Raw genomic sequence first — 21,626 nt, 5'->3', positions numbered from 1 at the left:
GTCATTGATGTGTGATACAATGACTCCCAGTCCTTATTCTTGGTAGTCACTGACCCCTGGCGGTTATTTACACACACATAAGAAATAATTATGAATAACTAAGTCTTAAAAAGTTAATAATTTCCACTGACTTGACACACAGCTCCACGTCATTGAGTGTTTGAGAGGAGTAAGTGATCTCTTGGCAGGTACAGCAGGTGTCACAGGTGAGATGGAATGGCAGTGTACTTCTTCAAGGTACACCACAGGATGAAACACACACACACACACACACACACACACACACACACACACACACACACACACACACACACACACACACACACACACACACACACACACACACACACACACACACACACACACACACACACTCTCTCTTACCTGCTCGTGTTCTCTAAATTGTTCCTCTCGTCTTCTCTGCATCTCTTGCTCCTTCAGCTGAAATATAAAAACACACATTACCACAGAGGAAACTTCACTCACCAAACATGTATGGAGAACTCGATGAAAATAAATACAAAATAAAAGAGAAAACAAGAGACTTATTTAAACATTTCTAAGATGTTCATTTACACACTTCCTCATCCATTAGAGACATAATATTTACAGTTCGTGCAAAGTAAATGTACATAATTAAAGTAAATGTATATACTTAAGTGTACTTCTTGTAGTTTATGAAAGTTATATTGAGAGGATCAGCGTGAGTGTAGAGGCCAGTCTCCACACAGCACACTGGACCACAGTAATAAGGCACATTGTGGCAGAGATGAGAGGAGTCAGAGGGATGGGCATGCTCACTACGTCAGGAATGGGACTTACCCTCTCGATGGCCTCCTGAAGTCCTGAGTCCCGGATGGGTCCCGAGGAACCCGGAGTGCCGGGGGCTGAGGCGGACACGAAGGCGGCGTTAGAGTGGCTGCTGGAGTGGGAGTGCGTGGAGTGGGAACCGCGGGAGGAGGCGGGGGAGGAGTAGCCGGGCAGCATGACCAGCGGCGTGGTGCTCAATCCAGGCTCGCCGTAGTTCTGCTGGGACCACCAGGGCATGCAGGGTTATAACACATGCAGGTGAGGTGAGGTGACTGGGCAGGGAGGGAGGGAGGGCAGGGGCAACACTCAATGGTCAAATACACAGTCTTCAACATTCTGCACAGTGAGGTCAATGCTGGTGACCCTGTGTCAACACCCAACCACCATCACCAAACACGACACACCCACAGCCCTTCAGATGTCAACAACCATGAGACATAAAAAAATACAATAAACTACAAGACAACGAGATGTACCATGACACACGAGACATCTACAGTACCATTAACCACTAGACATCAATGATCGAACAACATCAACAGCCGTGAAGACAGCCACTGTACCAAGAGACACAACACATGACAGTAAGAACTAGTAAACCGTAAGACATGAAGGAATAACTTGAAGCACGAGATGTCATAAACCTCATGTCAACAATGGACAGATATCATGACACAACACATCCACACCACGACATAGCAAGAGTTAATATACTAGAAGACAGTGAAGAATGCCAAGAGAAGGAAAACAATAACTAAAACACACAAATATACTTTATATAAACCCCGTAATGTCGGCAGTAATACACCCAAGGGAACTACCACACTCACTAAAGAAGATCCACATAATACACTGACCAAGGCTACCGGGAATATCAGGGCTAAATACAACATGTGAGGTCATACAGCACAATGATACAAAGTGACAGTGTTCAGAGGTCCTGCAGAATCTAAAACCAGACTAAAATAGAAAGAAATTGGTCATGACTTATTGATGGCTGCAACTACTTCACAACCCTCCACTACACAGCCACGATCAACCAGCTGTAACGAGTCTTGGGTTAGGTCTTGGTGAAGCATCAACTAGACAAGGAGTGTTGGGGGTAAATCTTAGCACTAGGTGTAATGACTTGGCTCTCAGGTCAGGTGTGGACTGTAAGCACTCTAATATATAATCACAAAAGTAACTTTAGACTATTTCAGAAAGATATTGTTTGATATATTATTTGGATATGGAAGAATGAAAGATGCAGTAAGAGGCCACACAAGATCTGAGAACATACGGGTTTATGGTGACCATCAAACTAAGGGTAGTTATGACTAGTGAAATTCTATCACCAACATTCAATAATGACTATGAGTAAATCTAGCGAATAATTATACTATTACATTATATTGATCGAATTTTGATATATATGTATATATATAGGAAAATATTGTTCAAGGCTACACTAATTAATTTGATTAATTAAATCTTTTACTAACAAGTAGAGTAAATTTGGCGAGAGATTCTGTTAACCCATTAAGGAGTGATTATCACCATCTGACTTTATGTTAACACCAGGTGGATGAGAGCTCTGATTGACCTACAAGTGAAGCCGCACAACACTAAGTCACTCATATATTGCCCCACTACCAGGCAGCGGGTAGTGACCTATGACCTCTGGGGACATTGAGTGTCAGTGATGGCAGTACTAAGTGGGTGGTGTGACTGGTGGGCACAACCAACACCTGGTGACGGACGCGCCTTGTTGGCTCATCCCACAAAATTAAAAAATCTTTATTATTGTATCTGTGACTTAACTTATTACATGGAGTGAGCCACAAGACGTCTCCATCACGCCAGGAACATTTGCCTAGACACTTCTCAAGCAGTTCACACTTAGATACTATCATCTAGCCAAAGTGGGAGACTCTGTGCATCAGTTTACAAGTTCTCTATTTCTCTAACGTACAGTACAGTAGTCCTCGACCAACACCCATATCCTATTTGAGAGAAAATATATATACAATAGCCAAAATATTGTTTTCAGGATACTGTGTACTTATTACTAAGGGCTATACATTAAGTAAGCTATCCATATATACATAAATATACTGTAGGAGCTGTACATTACACACTACAGCAAAAACTATGCACGCAGAGACTAACCTATTTCTCCCATAGCTGCATCAAACCACTCAGGGTTACTGATGCACTCAAGCTACTTACCCTTGGCACATTATTCAAGTTGTGAGTCAATCTATTTTTATTGTTTTTTGATGTCCCGGATGACCGTTTCAGATCCCTCTTCAGCGTTTTTAGGAACTTTCCAATACCAAGTTTCTTCTTCCCGTTACCGCCGCGACTCACATCTGTAAGAGAAAACGGAGTCATGAAGTAAACCATAGAAAACGTACACACTCCGGGAGGGAACTTAATGCATAGACTAAACAAAACACACACGCTACTGATAATTATCCATGCTCTATGTTTTAGCATTTTTTAATTATAATTTATGAATAAGGTTTCTTACACAAATAAAATCAATTTAGTAACACCATTATAATACTGTTTTCTTTCCGAGCAGCAGTTCGATTAATGATCTCTGAAATTATCAAAAGTTCCTCCCGAATTCAGCATCACTGTTCCTGCATACTTGAGCTTTGTGGACGTGGGTGCCTTGCCTGTGTCCATATTTTCATCCACTTGCTGGGCTGTTGTGTGGTCAAGCCCTCATGCACATTTCTTTTTGTTATATTTCTTGTATAATCTTGACCTGTATTCTGCGGTACAAGAAGGCGGTGACTTTAACTACCCCTGATGGTGTTCATGGCTCAAGTTCTCCCCGGGCACCAATATTACTGTAATGTTGCCAACACCTTTAATCACACTAATGTCTTTCATCATATCGGGACGCCACAGAATGTTCTTAATATACAAGCAGAAATCTCAAGTAAAAAAAAACTACCTAAATAATATCATAGAACACGAAAATGGCTCTGGTATAACTTCTTTTATATCTAAGCTGAGAAAAAAATATTGACAAAATTTTTTACAGTTAATGCCGACGACGACTTCCAACACACCAAAATCTCTGCTGTACTTAGTGTAGGTCATCTACAAATTAGCTTTAAATACATTTTTAATGTGAAATATTAACAGAAATATGAAAGTAAATTAAGCAACAACAAAAATAGGCCACATTATCTTAATTACTCTACGAATTACAAAGTCCAGTGAGGATAAATATTCTTATAAATGTAAACAGCAACGACAGACACCAAGCCTGCACAGTAGTCAGATGTGTACTGGCTACTATGAACATTTATAACAACACAGTGGATTAGCTTAACATTTGTGGTGACATTAGTAAGTTAAGAAAAGTGGGAATGAGTTAGATCACCCCCGCGCCACACTGTCAACAAGCAGCCTCGTCAGCAGGCAGGAGGCCCCCGTAAAGTGCTTCATAAAAACTTACTCTGATGAAGTTTGTGACAAAAAGTGCCTCAGAACTCAAGTTTTGCACACATTTCATTAATTAGTAGCAGCAGAAGTTCTCACCACAAAATTCTTAACAAAATATTTTTAATATGAAGCTTTCAGGACTGGTGGGCACTCTTCCCTCCACGAAAATTAAAGACTTATTAATTTCAGAATTCTTCCTTTTGGACCGTGTGATTCATATACACATAAATAATATTAGTTTCCTCAAGTTTATTTATGATGACTTGGTTTACGGCAAGTGGCTGGTATGTTTGGTACAATGCATTGTTTACACAGTACAGTACTACACTACACATGTAATACACCCTAGCGAGAGGCACCAATACACAGAAGAGACAGGTCAAGGAAGAAACTGAAACAAGAGAAAAGTTACTTGAAATTCACTAGATCATGGAGCGGTTTTTTTCTATGGGACGACGCAAAATAATGTTCCAGGTACTCATCAACAGTACCTAAAGTAAAGTAAAGTAAAGTAAAGTAAAGTAAAGTAAAGTAACGTAACCCAGCCAAGTGAGGAAGTAAGCTACCCAACAACGCACACCCCTTGACGCTGCCGAGCTGTGCCAACTATTCAAGAGGGTGTTGCTTTGCACCTTGTGTGAGAAAATATTAATTTGTGGATGTCTGGAACGTCAGTATGCCGTCCCCTTGAAGAGCTGCGGGTTATTATGATGGAGGAGAGACATGAGCAGGGAGGGAGTGACACTGTGGGGAGGTATGAGTGATGAAAGATGAGCAGGGGAGGAAGCCCGCACCTGTGTCGTTGTGTTGGTGTATCTGACGACGAGCTGTGACCGGCCTTGTAGGGCGTCTGCATACAGGAGGGCGCCATGGTAGAACAAGAAAGAGAAGGATACCGAAGGACGGACATGGAGGGGAGGAATGCTGGATGAGTGAGCTGGACCACGGATAAAGCAGATGTCTTGACACTGGATGTTGTCAGAGAAGGTTAAGGACTGAAGGTAGTCCTCGAACTTGTGAGCAGCAGACCATGGATGAGATAACACTCAAGAAGGGAGAACACGACACACGAGAAATGGCTCCAAAGAATACGACACAGAATGAAAAAATCTGATCCGTGTATTGGCAGGTTCACCGGCGTGTTGTTCCCGCGCGGACTATGAGTAGTGGAAGGCTGACGCAGGGAGGTGTGGCTTAAGGTGAGGATGAGCAGAACATTGTGTTGTTTACAAGATATATGACGCGAGATTTTGTTTAATAATAAAGTGATACACGATAAACTCTTCTTCTATGACGTGAACTAGTTTAACGACACTAAAATAAACAAATTAAACAAGTTCACTATATATGAACGAACCCTCCCCTGCCACCCTCAACATCATTTTTTTAATATTCTTTTTTATTTCGACTTTGTTGAATATTTTGTTCTATTGTGTTTTGCATTAAAATGCAGTTTTTAGAGTCTATGTAAGCTTTAACAACCATTGTAACAAAAACTATTCCTGAAAAATAAAATAGCCTTTGAGCCTCGGGTAAAAATACCTCTTGAAAACCTCTATTTCTTTCGTGTCGGGGTCGAGGTTCATCTGTGAGAGTCGGGGGTTACCTGGTCTCTTCATAACCCACCACCACTAAGAGTAATTACAGGTAGAATATGAAGCCAATCGCTGCAATATTTCCGTAACGACAGCGCCGCCAAAACCTGACCACACACACACACACACACACACGAGTATGACAAAGGTGACATAAACTAGCGCCAAACAATAACAATAGCGATCCTGTCATAAATTATTACACAGAGAATTAAATTATACAAGTCTGGAATATTGCAACAGCAGCCTACACATAAAAATGTTATAATGGGTAATTTATTTCACTTTATTAACTCGATAACTGAAAAAAAAAACATTTAACAATACACAGTTGACAATATACTGTATTTATATTTTACAACATCTGTTAACTTATAATGACATAACACCTTTTAACCTTAAACCTGTACCTGGCACTCCTACCTGGTGAAGTACCTGTACCTGGCACTCTTACCTGGTGAAGTACCTGTACCTGGCACTCCTACCTGGTGAAGTACCTGTACCTGGCACTCTTACCTGGTGAAGTACCTGTACCTGGCACTCCTACCTGGTGAAGTACCACCTGGTGAAGTACCCTACCCTGGGCACTCCTACCTGGTGAAGTACCTGTACCTGGCACTCCTACCTGGTGAAGTACCTGTACCTGGCACTCCTACCTTGTGAAGCCTGTACCTGGCACTCCTACCTGGTGAAGTACCTGTACCTGGCACTCCTACCTGGTGAAGTACCTGTACCTGTCAATGGGAGGCCTGGTGGTAGAGCATGTGGTGGTGGTAAGAGGCGTGGCGGGCGTGTGGTGGTGGTGGTAAGGCGTGGCGGGCGTGTGGTGGTGGTAAGAGGCGTGGCGGGCGTGTGGTGGTGGTAAGAGGCGTGGGGAATGTTGACGCCATCTTGGGTCTCACTCCGCAAAGTTTCGAAAGATAAATCCAAAGTGAAAAATATTAAGCTTTACACAATCACCCCCCTCCCCCCTGATGACGCCTCTACACTGATGACAGCTTATAAAACGCTAAAACTTTTAACTGTGGTGTTTCACGGTCGATGATTTTTCACAACACTTTACCCGGATCATGCCAGAATACATTACCTATTTTGTTGTTCATATGATATATATTTTTTGACATTTTTAATTGGAATCCTACCTGACCGCTGACCACATTTTACAGGTGAGTTCCCCAAATATATTATCACCACCAAAATTGTCACCACACCTCCCAGGTCATCACCCCAAACCTCATTTGTAATATTATTATTTTTTTTTTACGGGAATTAGCATACACGGGCACAGATCAAACGACTCACAACGGGGCCCTGGGGACGAAAAAAACAAGAACAGAAAGAAACTGAAAATAGAGAAGAAAAAGGTTATACTGTGTTAATCTACACCACGAAGATGCCGGAAAACCAGATTTTTAAAGTGAGACATTGAATAAGTATGGAAACACAAAAGAAGGCAGAGCGTTCCACAGTTTGGCTGTGTGAGGAAAGAAGGAGGCACTATAACGGGTTATTCTCGTGTGACCGACATCCACAGAGAAACGGTGGGCACCGCGGGCAAGGCATGTGTTACGAGCCCACGGCCTTGCCGGCGGTACACAGGATGCCAAATCCACCGAACATTGCCCGTTAAAGTACCTGTAAAAGAGAGAGAGTGAAGCAACATTGCGGCGAAGAGAAACGGAAGAGAGATTGTCGACTAAAGGAATGCCTTTGATTCCACCCTATCTAACAGTTGGACAGAAGAAGAGTCACCCCGGATATGAGCAAATGCTCAGGAGTGAAGTAGCTACGGCATCTGTACAGCATTCCCAACTTTCGAGAGGCAGCTTTAGCTATATTAAGGATGTGTGATTTCCAGGACATATTGGAAGAAATGGTGAGGCCTAGCATATTAATTTCAGAATTTGGCAGGATGATAGCGTCCTGAAGTGTAATTGGTGGGATATCATCTAATTTAGAAAGTGTAATTGGTAAATACTGAGTTTTGTTACTATTGAATTTTACCAAGTTTGTACCCCCCCATTGAGAGATGCTGCACAGATCAGCATTGAGAGAAGTAATGATATCAGCTCTAGAAACAGATCTAGTTTGAGAGTTAGGAGGAAGGGTAAAATGTGAAGAAGAATGAAGAGTAGAATCATCAGCGTAAGAATGGATATAATTAGTTGTAATGTGAAGTAAATCATTGATAAAAAGAAGGAAGACAGTAAGTGAAAGAACAGAACCCTATGGGACACCACTATTGGTAGAGAAAGAGCGAGAGGTCGATTCCCTCGACAACACCGTTTGTGTCAATGAGGTTCCGGGTTTGTTTTTATTTATCTTCCAATTACTTTTTTTGTTCGTTTTTTGAGGTGGTGATGTTCAAGGTGAAATGTTGTCAGGTTATTTAACGTATAAAAGTTTTTGAGATACGGAACAAAATGCACTTGAGTGTGTGTGTGTGTGTGTGTGTGTCAGCTACAACACACAACTGGAGGAGAGAGAAGGACTAGTCTGAGGTCTTGGTTACTATGCACTCATCAACATCACTACTACTACCATCTACAATAATAAAGACGACAAAAAATATCAACACATTTTTAACTGGTGAAGACGTGTAAAAATATCCAGTTTAAGTTTCCAAAAGTTTATTTTTTACAGTACTATAACAAGAAACTGTGCTTAAAATACACCAGTCACGTACTGTAGTAAGGACGGATGGACAGACAAGAGTAAGACGATAAGAACTTTTTCATAGCCAAGGCCGGGGGATAAAGACGGAACTCGAGCTATAGACGGCACCAGCGGACAGGTACTCGACGTCTGAATGAGGATCTTCCTTCCTTGGGGTGAAGGAGAGGCAGTGGGGATGTGTAGACGCCACCAGGACACCCCTGCTGGTTCATTTAAGATCGACCATTCATCAAGCAGTGGACCTGGAACACACACACACACACACACACACACACACACACACACACACACACACACACACACACACACACGTACGTCTAAGAAAATCTGTTTCCTCTGTTGCTCGAAGCTCTTCACCTTAACATACATGAGTGGTGGATGACGTACTCTACCTGGCCCGGGTGTAGCACAAGAGCTGAAGTGTGTATATGTCACCAGGTACAGTACATATTCTCACCGAGTCATTGAGTGACGCTCAGGTGAGTGCAGGCAGGTGAAACAAGCCTGGTACCAGATTCTTCAAGATTCTTAAGTTATTTTTCCTCTAAATGACAAGGACAGAAGCATGAAACTGTCCCAATTACACTATGAAGAAATAAATGTCATCTCAGAGATTCAAAACTAGACGTCTTCTCTCATTTTAAGTCACAAGTAAATAAAAAAATAAACGTATGAATCTGGGAGACTCCAGGTGTGGCGGAGCACTAATGAACGGTGGTCCAGCTCTCGGGAAGGTCAAGTGTGGACACCTCCCGGCCACACACCTCACAACACCACCAACACACACCTGGTGCTTCTTCATTCCTCACACACACACACACACACACACACACACACACACACACACACACACACACACACACACACACACACACACACAGCGGCCTCCTTGGCCAAGTCGGCCCATTCTGAAGTCCCTCTCCCCGACCCACCCTCAGGACTGGGATATCAACATAATCAAAAGTGACAATCTTGTTTCGGAAAGAAGTGGGATCAGTGTTGAACAGTGATGAACAGTGTTTAAGCCAGTGAATTCAGCACTAGACAGTACCTGTGAGAGCCGTAACCCACCACTGATACAAGCACCCCTGGGAACCATCCTCTGACCAGATGGTGTTAATCCATCCACCCTGGGAACAACAGTGGGTCGGCTTTACACCTGACTACGAGATAACGCAACACTACCCAGCAGAGTGAGGTACTGTGACACAACCCCACACCACATGGTGTCCCCCCATGACTACGTGATGTCCTTCATATCAACACCCGAGGTCGAATTACTGCACCACGTGAACACCACACCACCCGGTGTTCCCATGACCACGTGAGGTAGATAATAACGAAAATTACGATGTTATTTACTTAGACTTTAGCAAAGCATTTGACAGTACCGCATCAGAGGCTTCTGAGAAAAATAAGGCTCATGGTATCGAGGGGAAAGTTTTAAATTGGATAAAATCATGGCTTACCGATAGAACGCAGAGGGTCAGCGTAGATGGTGTTAAATCTGAGTGGGGTCGTGTAACCAGTGGGGTTCCCTAGGGTCAGTACTAGGCCCACTCTTGTTCATAATCTACATAAACGATCTAGATACTGGGATCAGCAGTGACATAAGCAAGTTCGCGGATGACACCAAAATAGGGCGGCAGATTAATTCAGGGCAGGATGCAAATGCATTACAGGAGGATCTAAATAAACTGCAGGGGTGGTCTGAAAAATGGCAAATGAAATTCAACACCAACAAGTGCAGCGTACTTAACATTGGAAGAACAAATACTGTCAATGCAATGTATACAGCCTTAACAACATCAACCTAGAGAAGTCGACTTGTGAAAGAGACCTAGGGGTACTTGTAAGCCCGGACCTACGGCCTAGAAAACAGTGCGTTATTGTTCGAAATAAGGCAAACAGAGTATTAGGTTTTATATCTAGAAGTGTAAGTAATAAGAGTGCAGAGGTCTTATTGCAACTATATCTTGCGCTAGTCAGGCCGCACCTCGATTATGCGGTTCAGTTCTGGTGCCCTTATAGAATGGATATCAATTCACTAGAGTCGGTGCAGAGAAGAATGACGAAAATGATTCCGGGACTTAGAAACCTTCCATATCAGGATAGGTTAAAGAAACTAAACTTGCATTCCCTAGAAAGACGAAGAGTGCGGGGAGATATGATAGAAGTATTTAAGTGGTTGAAAGGAATCAATAAAGGTGATATAGATAAAGTTCTTATAATATCCGAGCAGGATAGGACTCGGAACAACGCATTTAAGTTGGATAAGTTTAGGTTTAGGAGGGAGATAGGAAGAAACTGGTTCAAAATAGGGTGGTGGACGAGTGGAACAAGCTTACCAACTTTGTAGTAAGTGCTGGAACGCTGGAAAGTTTCAAAAGGAGGCTGGATAGATTCATGGATGATAAGAGAGTGGTAGTAACTCTCGACAGGAGCTGCCATGCACAGGCCAACCGGCCTATTGCAGACTCCTTATTTTCTTATGACTATCAACACCCGAGGTCGAGTTACTGCACCACGTGAACACCATACCACCCGGTGTCCCTATGGCCACGTGAGGTCCTTCATATCAACACCCGAGGACGAGTTACTACACCACGTGAACACCACTCCACCTGATGTCTCAATGACCATCCCAGGCCCGGGCCATCAACTATAAACTATAATAATTTGTATGTTCAATTCATGTTCCTTCTTCTTTCAGTAATAAAAGCTTATGTTAAAAGACCCACCTGTCTTTGTATGTAATAAATAATTTTTGTCCAATGTATATTTTCAGCCTTCGGGATGCGGAACTTTGTCAATAAACCGTTAGTTATTATTAAACACACACACACACACACACAGAGAGAGAGAGAGAGAGAGAGAGAGAGAGAGAGAGAGCACGCGCGCACACGGTCTTCATTTGCTTCCCGTAACGAGGTCCAACAGTAAATTAGTTTTAGCCACGGGGACAACAAGAAGCAACATGGCTGCACTAAGCACGAGGAAGCAGTAAACTAGTATTACTCTGGTATTAACGAGGTGGCGAGGGAGATGGTCTACACACTTGAGTTACATCCAAGATAACAGTAAACTAGATTTAAACTGGAGAGTAGAAGGAGGAGTAAACTAACACAGCTTTACTCAACACCCACTAACAGTACACTAGAGTTACCTGGTGAGTACAAGTAATAGTAACAGAAGCTTACTCAACACCCACAACACACAACTAGTAGTTACCTGGTGAGTACAAGTAATAGTAACAGAAGCTTACTCAACACCCACAAACATTAAACTCAAGCTACCTGGCGAGTACAGAACAAAGAGAACGGCTTAATATAACAAGGGACTACGACAGGTGTGGCCTCTGAGCAGTGAAGGACCGCAGAAGGACTTCAAGGACTCACCTCCTACAGGGGGCAGCTCGTAGATCAAGGTTGACCGAGGATTGAGACACCTGTAAAAAGAAATAATCACACCTGTTACACCCAGATAAAGGTAAATAAATATGACATAACAGTAAATATATCAATCTTTACTACGATAGTTTCCCCTAAATATTACAGAGATAAGAAAAGATTGCAGAGTTACATATTCATAAACAAACATTATCTACTTACTATGTCACACTAATGATATGAGAGTTATATATCAGTACAGTCACTTACCCCCACCTCCTTTTACCTACCTCCAATCCCACCTCCCTCCTCTCCTCCACCTCACCTCCCTCCACTCAACCACCTCACCTCCCTCCACTCATCCACCTATATTCACCTCCCTCCTCTCCTCCACCTCACCTCCCTCCACTCATCCACCTCACCTCCCTCCACTCATCCACCTCACCTCCCTCCTCTCCTCCACCTCACCCCCCATCACACCACCTCGATGATAAACTAGACAAAACTGCACCAGCTCAAGATGTTTAGAGTCCAAAATTTAGTTTATGGTTAGGTTAGGTTAGATTGTGGTCCGATTTAGTCCAATAGTTCAGGTGACGTGCACATCGTAGCCCTAAGCTCAACAGGTGTACGTGACGTGTTAGTGTGTTGAACAAGTGAACACAGCTGAACACGTTATGATCTTCCTTCCTGTTCAATATAAGCTTCAAAACACTCTCACTTGTGTATTATTAAAACACAAAAACAAAAAATCGAGCAGTTAAACATAAATAATAAAACAATACTCTCCAACCGTTAAAATAAAAGCATGGGTATTGTAGGCCGGCACAAAAGGGGGCGTAACATAGTTCTACCTCTACATAAAATAAAATCTACGATAGTTTTCCCACTACAAAAGCTACAATAAAAGACTAGAGTTTGTAGGTAAGTAAAAGCTGGTGGTGGGCGTGGCAGGTTGGCTTAGCGTCTGCAGGTAAAAGACTTATATTGAGCGAGAAGAGACGTAAATGTGGAGGTGTACCTGAGATTAAGAGAGAGACTAACCAGGTATTCCACAACACAGTCTATAGTTATCTAGTGGGGGTGTGGGGGAGTGAGGGGGTGTGGGGAAGGAGTGTGGGCATGTGGGGAAGGAGTAGGGGCATGTAGGGAAGGAGTGAGGGGGTGTGGGGAAGGAGTGAGGGGCTGTGGGAGAGGGAGGGATTGAGGGGTGTGTGAGAGAGGGTGTGGAAGTGTGGGGTAGGTGGTCTAAGGTTTGAGCTCAAGGGTGTGGGGGGATTACGAAGTTGGGGTGTGGGCGGAGGGGGTGGGGGTGTGTAGGGGTGGAGGTTGGAGGGGAGTTTGTGGGGATATCGAGGAATATGTGTAGAGAAGGAGGTTGGAGGTGTAGAGGAGGAGGTTGAAGGTGTAGAGGTTGAAGATATGAAGAAGGAAAGAAAGAGAGGAGGAGAATAATTCATCACTGGAACAAAGTCGCACCTCACAATATCTCGGCTCGGTAAAGGCTCCCCTCACTAACTCCTCCACATCATAAAATCCCGCCAGACAATTTCCCAATAGACAAAATAAAAAAAAATCCACCAAGCAATTTCCTCCATTACTATGTTCCACCACACAATTTTCCCATGAAGAAAAATCCACCAAAACTAAAATATTCCATTGGGTAAAATCCCTCTACCTCCGAGGGTCTTCAGGCGCTAATACTCGCTAAGATTATATTGGCAAATGTTGAGATCAGGTTAGGGTTAGGTTGGGTTTTGGTTGGGTTTTGGTTGGGTTTTGGTTGGGTTTTGTTGGGTTTTGGTTGGGTTTTGGTTGGGTTTGGTTAGGGTGGGTTGGTTAGGGTGGGTTAGCTGGGTTTGTATGGATTAGGTTAGGATTATTTGGGTTAGATTAGTGTAAGGTTAGATTAAGGGTTGGTTAGTCTAAGGTAAGGTAAGTCAGGTTGCGTTAAGGTTAAGTTAGTATTAATGTTGAGTTATATTAGGATTCAGGTAGGGTTAGGTTAGGTTAGGTTAGGTTAGGTTAGGTTAGGTTAGGTTAGGTTAGGTTAGGTCAGTTTAATTTATGTCTGGTCAAAACAGTTGTGATCAGAATTATTATATATTTCCAATAAACAAATCAAGTGTTGTTGTTGTTGATAAAGATTCTAATAGACAAGTGACTGAGTTCAGTTCGTCTTTATATAAGTACTGTATGTGGTTAATTACTAGCTCTCAGATAACAAACTAGTCGTAATTACTAGTCTTATGGCTAAATGATGAGAGATTATTTAATTCTATCTTTAAGTCATTAATTACTTCTATCATAATTACTAGTTTTTTCTTCATAATAGTCAATTCCTAGTTATCCATAAAGAAACTCTGTGATAACTAGAGCCGAGTTTTGCGTCCGAGGAAAAAAAAAAATAAAAAAAAAATAAAAAAAAAAATAAAATAAATAAATAAATAAATAAATAAATAAATAAATAAATAAATAAATAAATAAATAAATAAATAAATAAATAAATAAATAAATAAATAATAAATAAATATATATATATATATATATATATATATATATATATATATATATATATATATATATATATATATATATACATATTTTTTTTTTTTTATCCTGTACATACTACTTGCAAATACATCGGTGAAAAGAGACAAAGGTGGCGAAAAATCGGTAATTGGCAACGATAACACACACACACACACACACACACACACACACACACACACAGGGGTAATTTCAGCGCCGATATTGCTTCAAAAAATGTATATATACAAATAAATATATAAATGGCTAAATATTATATATATATATATATAAAATGTTGAGGTTGGCCTGTCTCTAGCAATTAGCGAAGTGATAAATGTTGAACGATAAATTGGCTCTGCACTCATAGCCATAACTTGCTGGACACACACACACACACACATACACACACACACACACACACACACACACACACACACACACACACACACACACACACACAGAAATAACCATTAGCACAAAAGTTAAAATAATACATACATACATACATACATACATACATACATACATGCATACATACATACAAACATACATACATACATACATGCATGCATACATACAAACACATAATAAAAATAGTAATCGAAGAACTGTGGTATAACAGAAAATAGACGAATGAAAGAACGAACGAACGAGAGAGAGAGAGAGAGAGAGAGAGAGAGAGAGAGAGAGAGAGAGAGAGAGAGAGAGAGAGAGAGAGAGAGAGATAAACTCAGGTAATCACACTAATTGAATAACTGGGGGGTGAGGAGATCAGGTGATGAAAGAGGACACATGAGGGAAAGAATAACTAGAGGGAAAGGAAGAGAATAAAATAGAGAGAGTAGCAACAGGGGAAATGAGAAGAACTAGAGAAGGAAGCGAGTGAAAAGAGGAATGGATAGAGTAGGAAGTGAGGAAAATGATGATAAAATAGGGGGAGGGGAGAGAAAAGAACAGTGATAAGACAGGGGTAAAGAGGGAATGATTCACACACACACACACAACACACACACAACACACACACACACACACACACACACACACAACACACACACACACACACACACACACACACACAACACAACACACACACACACACACACACACACACACACACACACACACACACACACACACACACACACACACACACAAAATAAATAAAACAAACAATTTGAAAATAACGATAATGTATTCAACACAAAACAATATCAAGAAAAAAACAGAGAAACGGAGAGCAATTAACCAGATAAACAACAGGAGACAACAGGAGATCCGACAACAGTGACCCGACAACAGGAGATCCGACAACAGGAGACCCGACAACAGTGACCCGACAACAGGAGACCCGACAACAGGAGACCCGACAACAGGAGACCCGACAACAGTGACCCGACAACAGGAGATCCGACAACAGTGACCCGACAACAGGAGATCCGACAACAGGAGACCCGACAACAGTGACCCGACAACAGTGACCTTGACCCCCCCCAAATAATAATAGTAATAATAATAAAAATAAATTATCCTTCCTCTGGTTCAACGGTACATGTGACTGGTGACTGTGTGTATTATTGGTGACTGTATTTTAGTAACTGTGTACAGTACATTATTAATGACTGTGTACATTATTGGTGACTGTGACTGTATATCATTGGTGACTGTGTACATCAATGGCGACTGTGTACATCAGTGGTGACTGTGTACATCATTGGTGGCAGTGTACATCAGTGGTGACTGTGTACATCATTGGTGACTGTGTACAACAGTGGTCACTTTGTACATCATTGGTGACTGTGTACATCATTGGTGGCAGTGTACATCAGTGGTGACTGTGTACATCAGTGGTGACTGTGTACATCATTGGTGGCAGTGCACATCAGTGGTGACTGTGTACATCATTGGTGGCAGTGTACAACAGTGGTCACTGTGTACATCATTGGTGGCAGTGTACAACAGTGGTCACTGTGTACATCACTGGTGACTGTGTACATCATTGGTGGCAGTGTACATCAGTTGTGACTGTGTACATCAGTGGTGACTGTGTACACCAGTGGTGACTGTGAACATCAGTGGTAACTGTGTACATCATTGGTGACTGTGTACATCATTGGTGGCAGTGTACATCAGTTGTGACTGTGTACATCAGTGGTGACTGTGTACATCAGTGGTGACTGTGAACATCAGTGGTGACTGTGTACATCATTGGTGATTGTGTACATCATTGTTAACTGTGTACATCAGTTGTGACTGTGTACATCAGTTGTGGCTATGTACATCAGTGGTGGCTATGTACATCAGTGGTGACTGTACATCAGTTGTGGCTATGTACATCAGTGGTGACTGTGTACATCAGTGGTGACTGTGAACATCAGTGGTGACTGTGTACATCATTGGTGACTGTGTACATCATTGGTAACTGTGTACATCATAGGTGACTGTGTACATCATTGGTGACTGTGTACATCATTGGTGACTGTGTACATCATTGGTAACTGTGTACATCATAGGTAACTGTGTACATCATTGGTGACTGTGTACATCATTGGTGGCAGTGTACATCATTGGTCATTGTGTACATCAGTGGTGACTGTGTACATCAGTGGTGCCTGTGTACATCAATGGTGCCTGTGTACATCATTGGTAACTGTGTACATCATCGGTAACTGTGTACACCCCAGATAATCGTGTACAACCCTCGTGTCACTGTAGCAAATGTAATGACCTCCATCTTGTAATACTGTACTATCCACCTACAGTACACACAAGGTGTAAGGTGACTATAAATTACATTATACCCACCAGGTGTTATATAGGACCAGATATAACTTTATAGGCCTAAGATGGCTAGATATATTACACTATACCCCAGGTGTCATATACCACCATATACTCAAGGGACTATATATCATACTCTCACCCCCTACGAGTAACAAAAGAGCCGTGTACGTACCCCTGGTTGTCGTGGATGAAGCCGTGGTTGTTATGGGCGAGGACAGGTGGTCGTAGTCCCCCGCCCCTAAAGCCCCCCGTGTAGCCGTAGATCTGGTCCTCCTCAGCATCCGACAGACAACTGGACGGCTGCAACGACAACAAACAAACACTGTATTATCACAAACCTAAAGGGACAACTGTTAAAACACACACATACACACAACACCCGGACATCTACACCACACTACACCTTCACGTGCCATTGTGTATGCCCCTCACCACATAAAATAATCCATATCTTGGCTATAAAGGTGTCGGCTGACCTCATACTTACCGCCTCCGAGTCTTGATAAAATTCACCCACACACAAATATCATACACAGAGCCACAATAGCTATCAATAAACTCTACGGACACGTCAAGATTTGTTTCACTTCCTCGACTGTCTTAAAAAAAAAAAACACACACACACACACACACACACACACACACACACACACACACACACACACACACACACACACACACACCTTACTTTTCAATATTAAAATATGTTATTTGACCCATCATAAAAAAATAAAGAAAACTAACTGACTCAACTTTCGACACATGAAGTAAAAGAATAAATAATTGAATTAATATAGTGAAGTAAATATAATACTAAGATTATTAAGAGTATAAACAGTACAAAATTTAATAAAAAATATATATATATCAACTGAAGGTGTTAAATAGTGGAGGTGTTCATTACTGGAGGTGTTAAATAGTGGTGTTCACTACTAGATGTGTTCACTACTAGAGTGTTCACTACTAGATGTGTTCACTACTAGAGGTGTTAACTACTAGATGTGTTCACTACTAGAGGTGTTCACTACTAGAGGTGTTCACTACTAGAGGTGTTCACTACTAGAGGTGTTCACTACTAGAGTGTTCACTACTAGATGTGTTCACTACTAGAGGTGTTCACTACTAGAGGTGTTCACTATATATCACAGAAATATGCTCCCGTTATCCTTTTCCAGCAGCAGGATATCAGGGAAGGAACAAGACCCACACACAAACATACAATCACCACAAAACGTGTTCGTCTGTTCCAACAATTTAGTCACGTATTAAAAATCCTGAACAGAAAACGGGGCCAACGGAGGGCTAACCATCCCCCCCCCAAAAAAAAAAGTAAAGTATTAAAACAACCGCTGGAAACATAACAATAAATATATGTTTCTAGCGCACAAAAAATGGGGAGTAAAATATCTGGGGAAAAGAAGATCTGGAAGAGGAAATGGACTTGTATATGAAGATAGACGGATAAGTATATGAAAAGGGAATAATATTGTAAATTACTAGAAAATTAATAAAAAACAGAAAATAAAATTATATCTCAAGAGAGAATAGGTATTAATAAAAAGAAAATTGGCTTATTAACAGAAAATAGATTTATACATATAGAGGAAGTGGATTTGCATGTGAGGAAAAATACGAATACTTGAAGCAAAGATGGACTTATACACGAGCAGGAAATGGACTTATATTTTATAACAAAGAGTATAATAACATTGTATTCAAAGGGCCTGTCACATCATCGTACTCAAGGGGTTAAGATGCACTATATGACGGGGTTCAATCCTCGTCATGGTAACGTCACACAACCTTCCCGCTCGCCAAGTACATTTTCTTACGGGTTAATGTGTGTGTGGGGGGGGGGGGGGAGGGGGGGGGGGGAGTGAGATGGCGTTCAGTCCCACCGGAAGTCCATTTGAGTCAAGGGTTTTTCATCTCACGTAAATAACAACTCGGCCGCCGACACCATCTCATAGATCCATAGTCTCCCGGGGCAGGGTGTGTATGGAGGCACTATACCGAGGCAGGGTGTGTGTGGGGGCACTATACCGAGGCAGGGTGTGTATGGAGGCACTATGCCGGGGCAGGGTGTGTATGGAGGCATTATACCGAGGCAGGGTGTGTGTGGGGGCACTATACCGAGGCAGGGTGTGTGTGGGGTCACTATACCGAGGCAGGGTGTGTATGGAGGCACTATGCCGGGGCAGGGAGTGTATGGAGGCACTATACCGGGGGGAGAGAGTGAGTGAACGGGCGAGTGAGTGAGGGAAATGCACAACAAAAGACAGGAACATGTATAACACAGCACGAGCTCTGGTACTCGGCCGCCCACCTTCCCCTACTCTATCCTCTTCAGTAAACAAAGGAACCGACCCATACGTAAAGAAAGCAATGCCAGGCGAGACAAGAGCCGTCAGTGAGTGAGAGAAACAGAACAACAAGAGACAGGAATATGTGACCCACCTGCGCCAGCCTCTACCACCAGATACTCGGCCGCCAACCCTCCTCTGTCCTCCTAAATCTTGACACAAGACGTTGTTATCTCCGGGAACGAGATCCCGGGCCCCAGAGCTCCCGCTGCCCAGCATTTAATGGCATGCAAACGCTCAAGTCTCCGTCAGGGCTCCTTCAGGTGGGGCTCGTGAATACCGACTAATGCTGTTGTTGGACTTGCCATTATGACTTGTCCTTCTATCCTCCCCGTTCTTCCTCAAGACTAACTAACGACCTGGAATAGAAACGTCTCCGCCACTACTTAACATGGCCCACACAACTAGTGGGGAGCTGCTTACAATGATGTCCCCTGAGGCGAGGCCCCCACCACACACCAGCAGGCGGGCAGCGGCTCCTTACGCTCACCGTCTGGGATATCAACATAAACAAATGTAATCTCTCAACAACTCCTTTAAAATGGCAAGAATTTAATATTTTAGTTGATAATAATTACTATGAAAACCGGGAGCTTAAATCCAAGATTCGATATAAATTTAGAAGGACTAACATAAACCAATATTTGTTCAACGATGATCACGAAATCTTAAGGTTATCTCAGGAGAAACTCAGACTTTAAATGATTGTGGTACGGATAACACACTGCGCAGTTCGCTCCACTTATTATATGAAATGTTGTGGTTCATCTCGAAGTTTTTCGGAAAGAGGAAAGTAATACTCAAAACATTGGCGCCACAGAGGCGCGCCAGCATGCTGCTCACGCCAACATCAAATCATAAACATCCACTAATAAAAAGGGATCACCCGGGACCCAATTGCATGCATTCAGAATGCAAGGCCACGACGGCAACCAGGAATTTTTATACGTCCACTTCATTTCCAAAATTTCCCTTGAGACTCCCCTTCGAAACAGAGGAAAGTGAGACGGGGTGTGGGGCGCTGTTGGTGGAGGAGGGGTGTGGAGCGCTGTTGGTGGAGGAGGGGTGTGGAGCGCTGTTGGTGGAGGAGGGGTGTGGGAGCTGCTAGTGGGGGCGCGCTGCTGGTGGGGGCGCAGATAACTTCATTTCCAGCGGGCGGGCGACCTGAGGGACTACCAAGATAAGGTGAACGGCTCATACAAGTGCCAGCGGGAGGCTGCTGCTCGTTCCTCACCACAACAATATATTTAATAATCCAGCATCAACTTTGTCAAGCTCCCCGTCACCGCTGTCTCTCCCACTCACCGTCACTCGTTTATACATGACAATCTTAAGTTACCGTCGCTAACACCCATCGCCTAATGACCGAATTTTCAAAGATATTTACGCTAAACTTCCTCTACGTTGAGATAAGACAATGTATCTAATTACGGCTGAATCTCATTGCAATTTCGAGGCCATTTGAGGCGCCATCTTAATGCCATAATACGAGATCTCACAACTTGAGTTTAGGGAAGAACTTATCGTACGAACACTTGAGAATCCACGTCCAGAGCCAGGACCCAGAGATGACGTACGGACAATAAGCACGGAACCCCGCCTGGATATCTGGACCAGCCATGACCGCCCATGTAAGAGCTCTCTGTCTGTTTTACTACCGTGAGAGGGGAGAGGAGGCCCTCCACCTCACAATGGCCAGCTGTGGAGACATAAAGAGAGACGAATTGCCTTAATGTCTGAGTAAGAGTTCAGCTCTCTTAATGTTTGTGCAGGAGTACACAGCGAGTTAACCCACCCCCCTCTCCTTCCCTCTATGGTGGGGTTCAGTAAAAAAAAATGGCTCAGAGTCTGTGTGGCAATATATGAGAAGAGGATCTGTCTCATTGTCCGTGATCATACAGACAAAATAGTTCTCCCACTTTCTGTAACGAGTTAAAAACGAGCTAATGAAAGGACCTATCGAGCTGTCTGCCTCGGGAGCACTCACAGAAAAGGAAAACCTCATTGTCTGAGTATATACATAGAGGAGTTAC

General features: G+C 42.6%; 1 protein-coding gene across 1 annotated transcript in view; it reads right to left on the bottom strand.

Moving 5' to 3' along the window:
- The window catches only part of LOC121875855, a 202,731-nt gene that overhangs the window by 139,508 nt on the left and 41,597 nt on the right, over positions 1–21,626 (bottom strand). Inside the window, exons 3-7 of the mRNA XM_042380560.1 lie at positions 17,403–17,530; positions 11,927–11,976; positions 3,022–3,164; positions 823–1,026; positions 385–441 (exon numbers count right to left, since the gene is read on the bottom strand). Coding sequence (XP_042236494.1) covers positions 385–441; positions 823–1,026; positions 3,022–3,164; positions 11,927–11,976; positions 17,403–17,530 — 582 coding nt within the window. The remainder of the gene's footprint in view (positions 1–384; positions 442–822; positions 1,027–3,021; positions 3,165–11,926; positions 11,977–17,402; positions 17,531–21,626) is intronic.

Source organism: Homarus americanus, unplaced genomic scaffold, assembly GCF_018991925.1.
Source record: "Homarus americanus isolate GMGI-L3 unplaced genomic scaffold, GMGI_Hamer_2.0 scaffold24588, whole genome shotgun sequence".
NCBI lineage: Eukaryota > Metazoa > Arthropoda > Malacostraca > Decapoda > Nephropidae > Homarus > Homarus americanus.
This window is presented reverse-complemented; position numbering and strand designations above follow the sequence as displayed.